The sequence below is a fragment of the Typopeltis vanoorti genome, chromosome 19 (assembly GCF_054136105.1).
Source record: "Typopeltis vanoorti isolate ZY-2024b chromosome 19, IOZ_Tvanoo_1.0, whole genome shotgun sequence".
Lineage (NCBI taxonomy): Eukaryota > Metazoa > Arthropoda > Arachnida > Uropygi > Thelyphonidae > Typopeltis > Typopeltis vanoorti.
In genome coordinates, this window is record NC_143567.1 from 61,868,234 (window position 1) to 61,880,738 (window position 12,505).

General features: G+C 32.9%; 1 protein-coding gene across 1 annotated transcript in view; it reads left to right on the plus strand.

The window, feature by feature from the left end:
• The window catches only part of LOC150096172 (nucleolar pre-ribosomal-associated protein 1-like), a 191,485-nt gene that overhangs the window by 80,884 nt on the left and 98,096 nt on the right, over positions 1-12,505 (plus strand). The window contains exons 9-11 of the mRNA XM_090409629.1: positions 2,506-2,646; positions 6,952-7,125; positions 12,011-12,134. Of these exons, the coding sequence (XP_090265755.1) occupies positions 2,506-2,646; positions 6,952-7,125; positions 12,011-12,134 (439 nt within the window). The remainder of the gene's footprint in view (positions 1-2,505; positions 2,647-6,951; positions 7,126-12,010; positions 12,135-12,505) is intronic.

Below are 12,505 nucleotides of genomic sequence, written 5' to 3' on the forward strand. Positions count from 1 at the left end.
TTAAAAGCTCTTGTAGAAAGAATGATATTCCTTTCAAAATTTTGCTTTTATTAGACAATGCAGGCCATCCAACTCTATTGACTGACTTAGATGAAAATGTCAAGATTCATTTTTTCCCTCCAAACACAACATCAATTCTGCAGCCGATGGATCAAGGCATTATCTCCACTTTCAAGGCTTACTATTTAAGACGAACTTTTGCTCAAGCTATTAAAGCTGCAGCAGAAGAAGATTCTTGGACTTTGAGTGAATTTTGGAAGAAATTTAACATAAAAGATGCCATTCAAAATATTTATGAATCTTGGCAAGAGGTGACTCAAAGCAACATAAGAGCCATATGGCATAATATCTTGCTGTATTGTTCAAAGGACTTTGTTGCCTTTGCAACACAGAAAGAGGAAATCTCAACAGAAATTATGCAGATGGGCAAAGATCTTGGTTTTGCAAGGTTAGATTGTAATAATGTGAACGAATGTATTGATTCTCATTCAAATGATCTGGATGATGAAACCCTTTTGGAGTTGGAACAACAACGAGCCTATGAAGCAGAAGAAGACTAAGATGACCCCACTGATGTCATGGTTCAAGACTTTTCCTTTGCTGACCTTTCAACTTTTGTGAGAAAAATCGATGAAGCTTTTGACTTTCTCATAAATGCTGACCCGAATTTGGAAAGAAGCATCAAAGTGAGACAAAGTCTGAATAATTTCATCAAATGCTACAGAGATCTAGTACTTGAAGAGACAAAGAAGACAAGGATGGTTCAACGAACCCTAAAAGACTACTTTAGCAAAACGTAAATTACTGTACGCTAAAATTGAAGCAATATTTGTTTTGTTTTCTACAACTTTTATATCAATTTAAAAGGATTTTATTTGTTATTTAGTTAATAAAAATAACAATTTTTTTTTTTTTTTTAAATTTTTATTATCCTTAATTTTTGTAATAAACAAATTAAATTGAAAAACTTTATAAATAGACCTCGAACAATGTGATTTTGCATAGCGCGGACGCTTCTTAGAACCAATTAACCGTGCTATACAAGGTATTCCTGTATTTCATTAACGAATTTCTTTACTGATGACATACTTTAGCAGCCCACTGTAAAATAAGAATAATATATATATATATATATATATATGAGATCACTTTGGATGATTTCACATTTTATATTTATTTAATTATAATGAAGAGCCAAAGGCTTCAATTTGGTGACATGAACTTATTTAAGTTAAGGGATATTATATCCCATATTGTTTCTTAGCTGAATAAGAAACTCAAAGAGTTTCATGCCGAATATAGAAACTATATAAAGTTCGGCAATTCCAAGCGTAAGAAAATACCTGGGTAGTGCAAGCTGAGGCAACTCATGTAAGAGGTGGTGCAAGCTCCGATCACTATTCTTGATATTTACCCATAATGTGAACTTAACTCCTAGGAGCTGTATTATTGTTCAACATTATGAGAGAAGGTCACTACCCAGACTGGTTTCAACCTTTTTTGAGGTCTCATTAGTGAGCAGGTAGACCATGTTAATACCAAGTTTGTAGCAAACAGAACTTGCATCCCTTTAATGAGAATTGCCAAGTATTAATTATAATGAAGAGCCAAAGGCTTCAATTCGGCGACATGAACTTATTTAAGTTAAGGGATATTATATCCCATATTGTTTCTTAGCCGAATAAGAAACTCAAAGAGTTTCATGCCGAATATAGAAACTATATAAAGTTCGGCGATTCCAAGCGTAAGCAAATACCTGGATAGTGCAGCAACTGACCCTTGAAGGTAGTGCAAGTTGAGGCAACTCATGTAAAAGGTGGAGCAAGCTCCAATCACTATTCTTGATATTTACCCATAATGAAACTCTTTGAGTTTCTTATTCGGCTAAGAAACAATATTTCAGCAATTAAAGTTGCATATTTTTAAATATAAAATAAATCATAACATTTTAGGCAAATAATTGTTAGATGTTACAAAACAGCGATACCGAGGCAACTACAGTGTGATAATGCTTGAGGTGAACAGTTAATAGACTGAGAAGAGACTTGAATTTTTTTATCTTACTAAGTTCATGCTTCAAATTGTCCATTTGTAAGATTAGTATTTCTATTTGACACTATTAACACTATAGTAAGTAATAGATCCATATTGTTGTTGTTCCAAATGCATCCATATTCACTAAACACAACACATAGATTCAAACCTCTCTGAAATCTGTATTTTAATTGGTATTATAAAAGTCACAATATGTCTATGAAATAAATGCTTTTTTTTATATACGTAATATAGTAAATGTTGGAAGGCTATCACCATCCATACTACAGCATTCAGTTCACACTGCAAACTGATTATCATTGTGAGAGTTTATAGTATGAGTTGAGTTGTTGCTAGTTTCTTTGTCAGTTCTTTTGTTAGAGACCAAGTTTCACAACCATGTGTAATGACTGGAAGTATACGCTGGTTAAATGTGACTGTGGATTTTACTGTATTCTTTTATTTTTGTAGCTAGTCCTAGTGCAGGATCCTGTTGAAGTTATGCTGAAGGCAAAGAGCAAAAAGAGTGTTAATAAACTTGTGTCAGCAGTAGCTCTTATATGTATTCCTTCTGTACAGTGTGGTCTTCTACTTAATGAATTATTACATGCAGTAAGTATGATTTTTATTCTTGATTTAAATTCACAGTAAAGTATCATGTTGTCAGTAAAATATTATCATTGTTCCTATGACCATTAATTATTACAAATAGTAAGAGTTGGTCATTTTTTTTTTCATATTATATAATTAATATCCTCAAGTTTTATTATGCATGCTTCTCCATTGAGTGCAAGAACTCATTGAGGGAGAACCATTTAAGTCACTCGTAATTAAATACATATCATCTCTCTCTCTCTCTCTCTCTCTCTCTCTCTCTCTCTCACTGAACACATTCACTAAAGACACACCCATAGCAACTAATGGTAACCATTTCCATTTACTCATCTCTTGTCAAGAAAAAGAATCTGGACCTCATGTGCTTCCTAGTTACACTCCTAGCCACTGTCCAGGGATGAACCTAAATTCTGCCTGCACCAGCCATAAGCTTCAGTACCTCACTGATATCTATACTATAAGTGCTCCTTATTAAGTTGTAGGTTTCTGTGAAATCTCCTTTTACCTATGCCTCAACCCGTCTTTATATGCACAACCCCCTTTGAACCTATGTGACCATATCTGTGCATAGTAGTCTAGATGGGGTCTTATCAAAGATTTGTAAAGCAGAAAAATAATTTCCTTTTATTTACATGTTAGTCTTCTCTTCAACACTTCAGTGACTTAATCATGTAGGCAGTGTAGCTACTAAATTTTAACTTTATTTTTATTACTTATTTACATGAAAACACAAGGCATAGATAATACTATTTATTTGATTAGAAGGCCAGATATTTTGGTCTGAAACTTACAGACCATCTTTGGTGGCAGTGACAGTTGATTACAAAGCAGAATGCAAATGGATTGATTTGAAACAGAACAAGTCATGTGATGTTATAACTGAGGAAAAGGATAATCATAACTGTAATAACTTATTTTAATCAGCGGTGAAGCAAGGCTTCCGCACTTTATCGAAAATGTGGGAAAGTCTGATTAGAATAACACATCATTATTTTTTTTTTTTTTTTTATAGTTATGATATGATTAACCTTTTCCTCTGTTATAACATTATGCTGTTGTTATAACATTACATACCTCATTCTGTTTCAAATCTATTGTTTACATTTTACCTTGTAATCAACTGTCACTGCCACTGTAGATGGTCTGTAAGTTTCAGACTAAAATATCCGGCCTTCTAATCAAATAAATAGTATTACCTATGCTTTGTGTTTTCATGTAAATAAGTAATATAACTATGGCACAAGTTTCTCTAAAAGAATAAATTTTAACTCTCCATCCACTATAACATTTAAGTTTCTAGCTTCGTTGACTATGTGCAGCAAATCCCTGTTAATATAATGCTTTGCCTGCATTGGCATTCATCCATATTTGCATAACCTTACACTTTTAGCTAGAAGATGAATTTTTTCATCCAGTTTGAGACCACTGCTCTACTTATTGGAGGCCTGAAATGGCCTGAAAAAGTCCAGTGATTGGTCTTGAGAGCAGAGTTTCCATACTCTGATAAATAAATGTAAAATCTAATAAATGTAAAAATAAATAAAAATTCAATAAAAAAAATCCATAGCCCACTCATGATACTGATGTATGATAGGCTTACAACTTTTCACTAGTGGGAATCTCATAAACAAAAATATTCAAAACATTAAACTGACACCCATTGTCCATAGAATTAGTCTATGGACAATGGGTGTCAGTGTCCATAGAATTAGTCTGTTCAAGTTAGGCTGCAAGGATTCTCAGGTGTATGATTGTGTAAAATTTGTTCTATATTTGTATCTTAAGGAAAAACTCAGGTCATTGCTTGCATTCAAGATTTCAAGTAGCACTATTCCTGGGAACAAGAGTTGGTAATTCTAGTATAGATATGCCACTGATTTTCCAGCACCCTTGGTTTCAGAGCCTTGCTGGATTAGTCATATTCTGGACCAACCAAGGTCATATAATAATTCATCACCACAGCTTTGATCCATTGTTCATACCTCTCCTATGTCTCTAAAGTACCATGTATATAGAAACTTAAATATTGAATGTGATTTAAGGGATTAAATGAAATGAGATTGAGATTTTACCCATTCAGTCATGCCCGACCCTTGGTAACTTTTGTAGGCTAGTGTTTCTTGCCACAAAGTGTTCTGGTGATATTCTTTTTACAGTGTAGTTCATCATTGCTTTCCCAAACCCTCCCTCTTTTATCCGGGCTTTGGACCGGCATGTAACTGATAAATCAGGCATATAGCTTGGCCGTAGTATTCATGGCTGTAATCCATGTGTGTTCACAGGGCTGGTTTGCCTGTTCTGAGGGACGAAAAACCCAGTTTCCTGGTGAAAAAACCCTCTACCTCTGTATGTGACCAGCTAACTCACCTTTAGTTGAAAGCGACTAGATAAAGGTTCCTCACGTCATGGACGGGAATTGAACCCAGGTCTTTCCTACCAAATGGCTTCATTTATACCGACTGAACTATAGAGGCTCTTTTAAATTAAATACTTTCCTTTAATACAATAAAGGAAAGTAGAATCCTGTTTGATGGTAAATCCTGTGAATTTATTTACAGGATTTACTTATTACCAGCATGTTCCTTAGGAGAATTATCAAACATCAAGACCGGACACGACTTATCCCAGCATTTCTTTTTTTAGTGTTGATGCTTGTACCTTCTCCCAGTCATTAGCAAGAAACTCAAGCCCATCTTTCATGTTAAATTCTTTAATAAATGTCTTTTCAGCATTTACATCTGACAAATATTTTATGAAAAGTGAGCAATACTTGGTCTTCACAGAGCTTAACATTCTTTGATCTGGGTTAGCTGAATAATTTTCATGAATGAGAGGAATTTTGCAATCTTCCACTAGATACACAAATGTGCAGTCTTCATGTTTTTTAAACCATTATAACATAATCTCAGTATATTAGTTAAATTTTAATGTCTTTCAAAACTAAATGCCCTAGGGCCTTTAGTTTTGAAAGATCTAATTTTTTTTTTTTTTTTTTTTTTTTTTTTTTTTTTTTTTTTGTCTTACTTAGCTTTTTCTAAACTTAATTAATGCTCTGATAAGGTGGTTAATCCTGTCTGCATAGTATATTGTGACTGTCCCTTGCATGTGTTCTGGCCAGTTTTTCTGTCTTGCAGGATGAAAAACCTTGCCGCCTCTGTATGAGACCAACTAATGTTAAACTTGCAAGTAAGTTGCAGTGTTCAGTCACCCTCCTTACTTCCTTTGCTTTTCTCCAGTAGACATTTTCTATTTCTCAAGTTGAGATTTGAATGGACACCAACTTGTTAGTGTGTTTGATATTCAGAATAAGAAGAAGAACGTGACCAACAGAACTAAATCCCATCATTGCAGATGGATTTTCCAGTTATTTGCAAAGCTTGTTATGATCTCAGAAATCAGTAAATTTCATCTCTTGGGGATTACCTTGATGTTATCCTTATTTTGACTTATTTGAATTTAGTCTCATTACTTTTTTGTCACACTGTATGTATTTTTATGTTCTTCTTTATGGTATAGTTTATTCAGAGCTGACTAATTTGCAGGCATGCACGTATATTATATACTTTAGAGTTTGTCAAAAGATGAGGCAATGTAATGAATAAATATTTACAGGTTTGTGACAAGTCATTGAGCCTAACATGTAAAGGAAAGGAAAAGCAAGAACTTCCATGTGTAGTGTGAAGATTAAATTTATGCAGCATCCCAGCTGTATTTCCAGAAACACAAGATAAAAAAATAAAGTTACAGTTGTTTCTCACTATAGCAATTGCATAGGGACCACTGGAATTAGTTTCTTATAGAAGATAGTTTACTATAGTAAACTTCTTTTCTTTTCTTTCTTTTAGCATATCATTGTACCTGTGGAGCTTTGGTCGGGACTTTTCAGTTATAATGAGTTTCTTATAATGGTGTTTGCTGTGGTGAGAGTTGACTAAATTGCTGGGTGTTGGAGAAAGAATGCAATATTTTATTTCATTTTATATATAAAACTAGATAAAGATATTATAAAACCTCTGTAAATATTTTATACCTATCATAAGCAGAGAGTTTTGATGGAGGAAAATTTCTGAATTTTGTTTATTAATGATTTCTCCACTTATTTTATGTAGTCGTGTTGAATTAAAACTTTGCTGATTTTATTTGTGAAAAATGTGAAAGATGTTATTTCCATGTGCTTAATAAATATATTTAGATGGTGAAAAATGTTTGGAGTAACTTTATTAATATGTAACTTAGAAATATCATTCTCACATGAAAATGGATATTAAAAAATTTTAAACTCTTCTTTATTTTTATTCATAGGATTCTGAACCACTAATCCAGTATGCTTTGCTGGACTATTTATGTGTCATCTTTCAGAAAGTGCATTTAGTAATAAACTTCTGTAAAGGAACAAATGCAGCTGATTCCTTCTCACCATATACCAAGGCTGAATTGTTTGCATTTCAGCATTCGTTTTTAGGATATGTATCTCAAGTAGGTTATTCACTTACCTAAAATAGTATTTCTTATCTACAGCTAGCAGAGTTATTTTACTTTCTTTTATGGCAACCACTATAAGCGCATTTATAAAATGTGGTTATTTAGTTATCTTTTGATAAAAGAGAAATATATAATATGAAATGCACATTATCATATTTTAGTATGTTCATTGAAAGGTGAGGGTTTTGTTATAATTATTCATAGCTCCATTTTGAACAGTATGAACAATACCAGATGGACATCATAAATTAAATTATACATTATCTACTCATCATTTATATAAATTATATGTTTGCTATCTGGTCCCATGGCAAAGATGCATTACATACATTTGTAGTGCATTTAAATAGTCATAATCTAAAAATGTGCCCTTCACAATAGAAAAACAGCATATCCTTCTTAGGCATACTAGTTACACATCTTCCAAATGGTTCATTATCTTTATTTGCTTGAAAATCCACACACACCACTCTGGAAGCTACTTGCATTAGCAATCACTTATTCAGCTCAGCAATTTAGTATCCTAAAGACATGTAGAGCTAGGGCTTTTGTTCTAATGATGCAGCTTTTGCCCCGGAATTCTGTTATCTTTGCTTTAGCCAATGGCTACATTCCTTATAAATTAGATAAAATAATACATAGCTCATCCCTTCCTCACCTAACTTTTTTTTGTTAAATGTTAGGCCCATACACAAGAGGTTGGTTAGTCAGCCTATAGTATGTTAGTACTGTGTATGGGAAAAACATACAATCAGAATCACAACAGAACTATTCCCATTCCTTATCTTGTGTGGTGGGATACCCAGAGTGTGGTCTTCCAGTCCTGACTTGCCATAATGATGATAATGAACATAGTTTTTATGTTCTTCAAGATGGATGTTAACAGATCTTTCAGTCATGCTATGCTAAGTTGCGCAGATGGATAAATGTTATCTACTAATACATCCTCATGTGCACAGAGTTCCATCTGCTTGCAACTTAGCTTAGTTTAGTATGAACATACCGAAAGATCTGTTAACATCCATCTTTAAGAACATTAAAATCATGTTCAGTATCATTTTTATGGAAATTCAGGATTGGCAGACATACTCTGGATAAATGAAACAAAATGATTACTGTGTCACATAGAAGTCCTTACAAGTCTGAGAGACTATTGTTAGAATCATCATTAGGTTTTGCTTGCTCCATAGATGAATTACTGTTGAATAAGTTGGATAAATTGTAGCTAAAGTTTATGTTCAGATGGTTGGGTTGAGCAGAATTTCAACACAGTGATGTAAGATCTCTTATGTATCCCATTTTATTTGGTGTCTGTTGGTTGGATAGAACTGAAGCATTATAGTGCTTATGGATATTTCAGTTTGTCCATAATATGGGACATTACAGTTACACCAGAAGCACTGAACACCCAAGTACTTTAGGCTGCTGCTGTGTTTTGATTTCACTGGACATAGCAAAGATCATAGTTTAGTTAGAAGTGTGAGTTTGGTTCTGATTTTGTAATTCTTGTGAACTCTTTCCAGTTTGGTTGCAATGGAGTTGATGCATGAGAGAGAGATGTGACCTTTTATTTCACTATTACCAGTTTTGTAGCATGTTTATGGGTGGAATAAAAGTGGTAACAGGTTTTTTTTATATATATCATAGCCATTCTTCTGGAATGTGTCAGCAAGAAATTTGAGTTCTTTGGTTATTTCTTCATTGTCTCTAAAGAGAAAGTAAACTCATGCTCCCAATGTTAATGATTCCTAGCTTCATTTTTAGCCTGTCTAAAAACCAAAATTTTATCTCTGTATCTGTTGTACACTTGAATTAGGGATGCTAGTTGTTCAGATAATTTAAAAATTCCATATCAAGAAGACAACATTGGTATATCTCTCTTCAATAGTTTTGATTGTAAGGGATAAGTGCTTATAGATCTCTCATGTTTCCACATAGATACAGACAAGTACTACAGGTAAAGGTTCCTCATTGCTAGGTCTGAGTTTTGTTTGTAGATAGGTGCCTTTGTTTATGAAATAACCAGAATTAATTTATGCAGTATTTTAGGAGCATCATGATTTTTCTGGAGTCTCTCTTCCAATAGTGTTATCACTTCCTCTGTCAGGATGCTTTTAAAATGATTTTAAAAACGTCCTGACACCTCTTTTTTCCACCTCTCTGAAGTAACATCAAAGCTTGCCATGATTTCACCTTTTTCAAGATGGATATCTCTTCTCGTGGAAGCAAAGTGTTCATTGTTCTTAATATTTGAAGAACCTGAGTCTGTTAGGCCTTTTAATAATTTAACTAGATGTTTAGACAACCTATAAGTAGCCAAATCTGTACTTTGTGTGTGTGTGTGTGTGTGTGTGTGTGTGTGTGTGTGTGTGTGTGTGTGTGTGTGTGTGTGTGTGTGTGTGTGTTTTGGGCACACCATACAAGACAAGAAGTTAGTGGGTAAAGAGATCAGAGAAACAATTGTGTTCAGTAGATTATTGGTTTTATTCTGGAGTATACATGTAGGAGTTTTTTCAAGTTTTGAATAAGTGTTTGTACTAAGTGAATTACTTAGTATTATTATTTTATAACCATAGTTCTCTCTGTCAAAGAGAACTGAAGCATTCCCTTTATTCTGCTAATAGAATTAGCTACGTCAATCTTTTGGTATATTGTTATTATAAGGACAGATACAACTATAATAAATTAGCCTCTTGCAGATGCAGGAAGGAGACATCCCCTTCTGTTTTTGATAATAAATACTCTTGGTATCTCTGTGGAGAAACAGTGAAATTGAATGGTTTCTAAGAATGTCTTTTTCTTCTATTGTTAGTTGATGTTTTGACTTATTATAATTTTACAAAAGGGTAATCAATTTTTAAATGATAGAAAGGCTTATGTGTTGGCAGTTCATGTTACTTTATTTAATAGGATTAATTCACAATACAAGAATAATAAGAAAATAATTAATATTTATTTGCCTTATTTGCTGATGTCATCATCAAATTCCTGACATGTACCCTCAAGGGATGTACAGGATATGATAGTACTTCATGAAAAATTTACCTCATTACTAACTTCCTATCTACAATTTTCCTCTAAATCAGTCTGTTACTTGTCAAGACTCCAACATTATTATTAGATCTTATATTTCTATCGTCTAAGGCACTTTGTACCGTATCAATCCACCTATATCTTGGTCTTCCTCTGGGTCGTTTTCCTGCCAACCTGGCAGAGAACACTTGTTTTGCTAATCTTTCCTCGTCCATTTTGTTCAAGTGACCATACCACCTGAGATTAGCTCTGCTAATGCATTCCTGAATGCTGACAATGTCAAGTTCTTTCCTAATATCCTAATTTTTAATATGATATTGCCATTGATGCCATCTGTTCACACCTCTAATCTTTCTCAGGCCTCTCATATCTGCGGTCTCTAGTCTTTGGTCAAGTGTTTTAGTTCTAGCCCAGCTCTCAGATCCACAAGTTAAAACTGGTTTGAACACTGTCTTGTATACAGCTAATTTAGTGTTCCGACTAATTTCTGTCTTATTCCATATGAATTTATTCAATTGATTTCCTACAATACCAGCTTTGTTGATTCTGTTGTCTATTTCCATATTTAATTTACCATCTTCACTAAAAATCGTGCCTAGGAAAGTGCTATTAAACATGATATCAAAATTGGAGATGTTAATGTCAGCTCTTTGCTTTATGCAGATGATGTTATACTTCTAAATAAATCCAGTACAAATCTGCAAGATTCCCTCTCTAAATTGAATAACTGTTGTAATAGATTTGGTATTAAGGTCAGTAATAAGACAAAGACAATGAAAATAGGCAGATACATTGAAAATATCAACTGCATTGTAAATGGAGAACTTATAGAACAAGGAAAACACTTCAGCTACTTTTATGATTAACTACATTTGTAGTTAATTATAAAATTTATCTTTGGAAATTGTCATCCTTATCTTTTGGTGCATATTCATTGACAGTTTCAACATCAAATAGATAACAGAAATATAACAAAGTTGATCATCCACTGGCGTGAAAGTTTTTACATGGGAAAGATGTTTTTGTGCACCATGAAACCCACATTGTTTTCATCTCTCTCATTATATGTTACACTGTAGAATATTGTTCTATTATTTTTCTGCATGGTTCCATTACCTAGCCATCTGATTTCTTGTATAGCTAAGATCTGAATACTGTAATCTGCTATTGCACAATAACACATTCACGGAAATCAGGTTTAAACAAAACTATTACTCTCCATGTTCTAACTCAGCATCAATTAGTCAGTTCCCAGTTTGAACAGTCCAATTTATAAAATTAGTGTATGATTTTTTTTTTACATTAAATGGGTAGTCAACCCATGGTAATAAATATAAGCTGTTAATAAATAGCCTATAGATGCTTCATATTATTTGAATATGATTATTACCATATGCCATGGTTTTTCAAAGACTCTCATATTGTGTGGTCCTTGTTGGCATTTTTAAAATTAATGGAAAATATTAGGAATGAGACAAGTCAGTAGCAGCTCTGAAGAATTTGAGGCTCAGTATTAATCTTCAAGAAAGATTTAGCTTGTTTTTGGCAGATACAGAGCAGAGATAAATTAATTGTTTTGATCAAAAAGACATTATGCTGAAAAGGATTAAAGTATTGAATTTAACTCATGCTTCATTGTGCACAAGCCACACTTTTATATTATGCTTATGATATAATGATAACTTTTTTTAATTTAAATTTGATTTAATCATTGATCAATAACTATAATTTTTATAAATTTATGATTATTGATATAGTATGATCTCTTAAAGAATGTAGAAGATTATTGTTCATTGAAAGTTTCATTCACTTTTATATAAAAATTCTGAATTCTCTTTTTTTTTAGAATATCCCTTCTGTGTCTGTTATTTACAGTTGTTGGGAGAAATTATTATTACATGGCTGGGATAATGTACAAAAATCTGAACATGACATTGACTCACATCAGGAAAAGGGCATAACCAAATTGGGTAAATAAATCTCTTTTTATTATAAGGATTTTGGTCAACATCTTTATTATGTATAGGTATGCATGTAAATTAAGGCTTTCTAAAATTTTTCTCAGAGTTATGATTTTATGTGGTTTACATTAAGAAAGTCTAAAAGTAGTTTAATTACTAGTTTGATGTCTTGTGATTTTACAACAATATTCATTTGGCTATTTTTCTCTTCCAAATATTAGAAATGGGCAATATTGCCAGAGATCCCAGACTTTTCACACTGTGAACTATTTTCAATCCAGAAATTGTCTTGCAGTCTACTAAAACATAGATGTATATGTTTGTTAATATTAAGATATTGTGCTTCTTTATTATCTAAACATTTCTCAACATTGCATTTA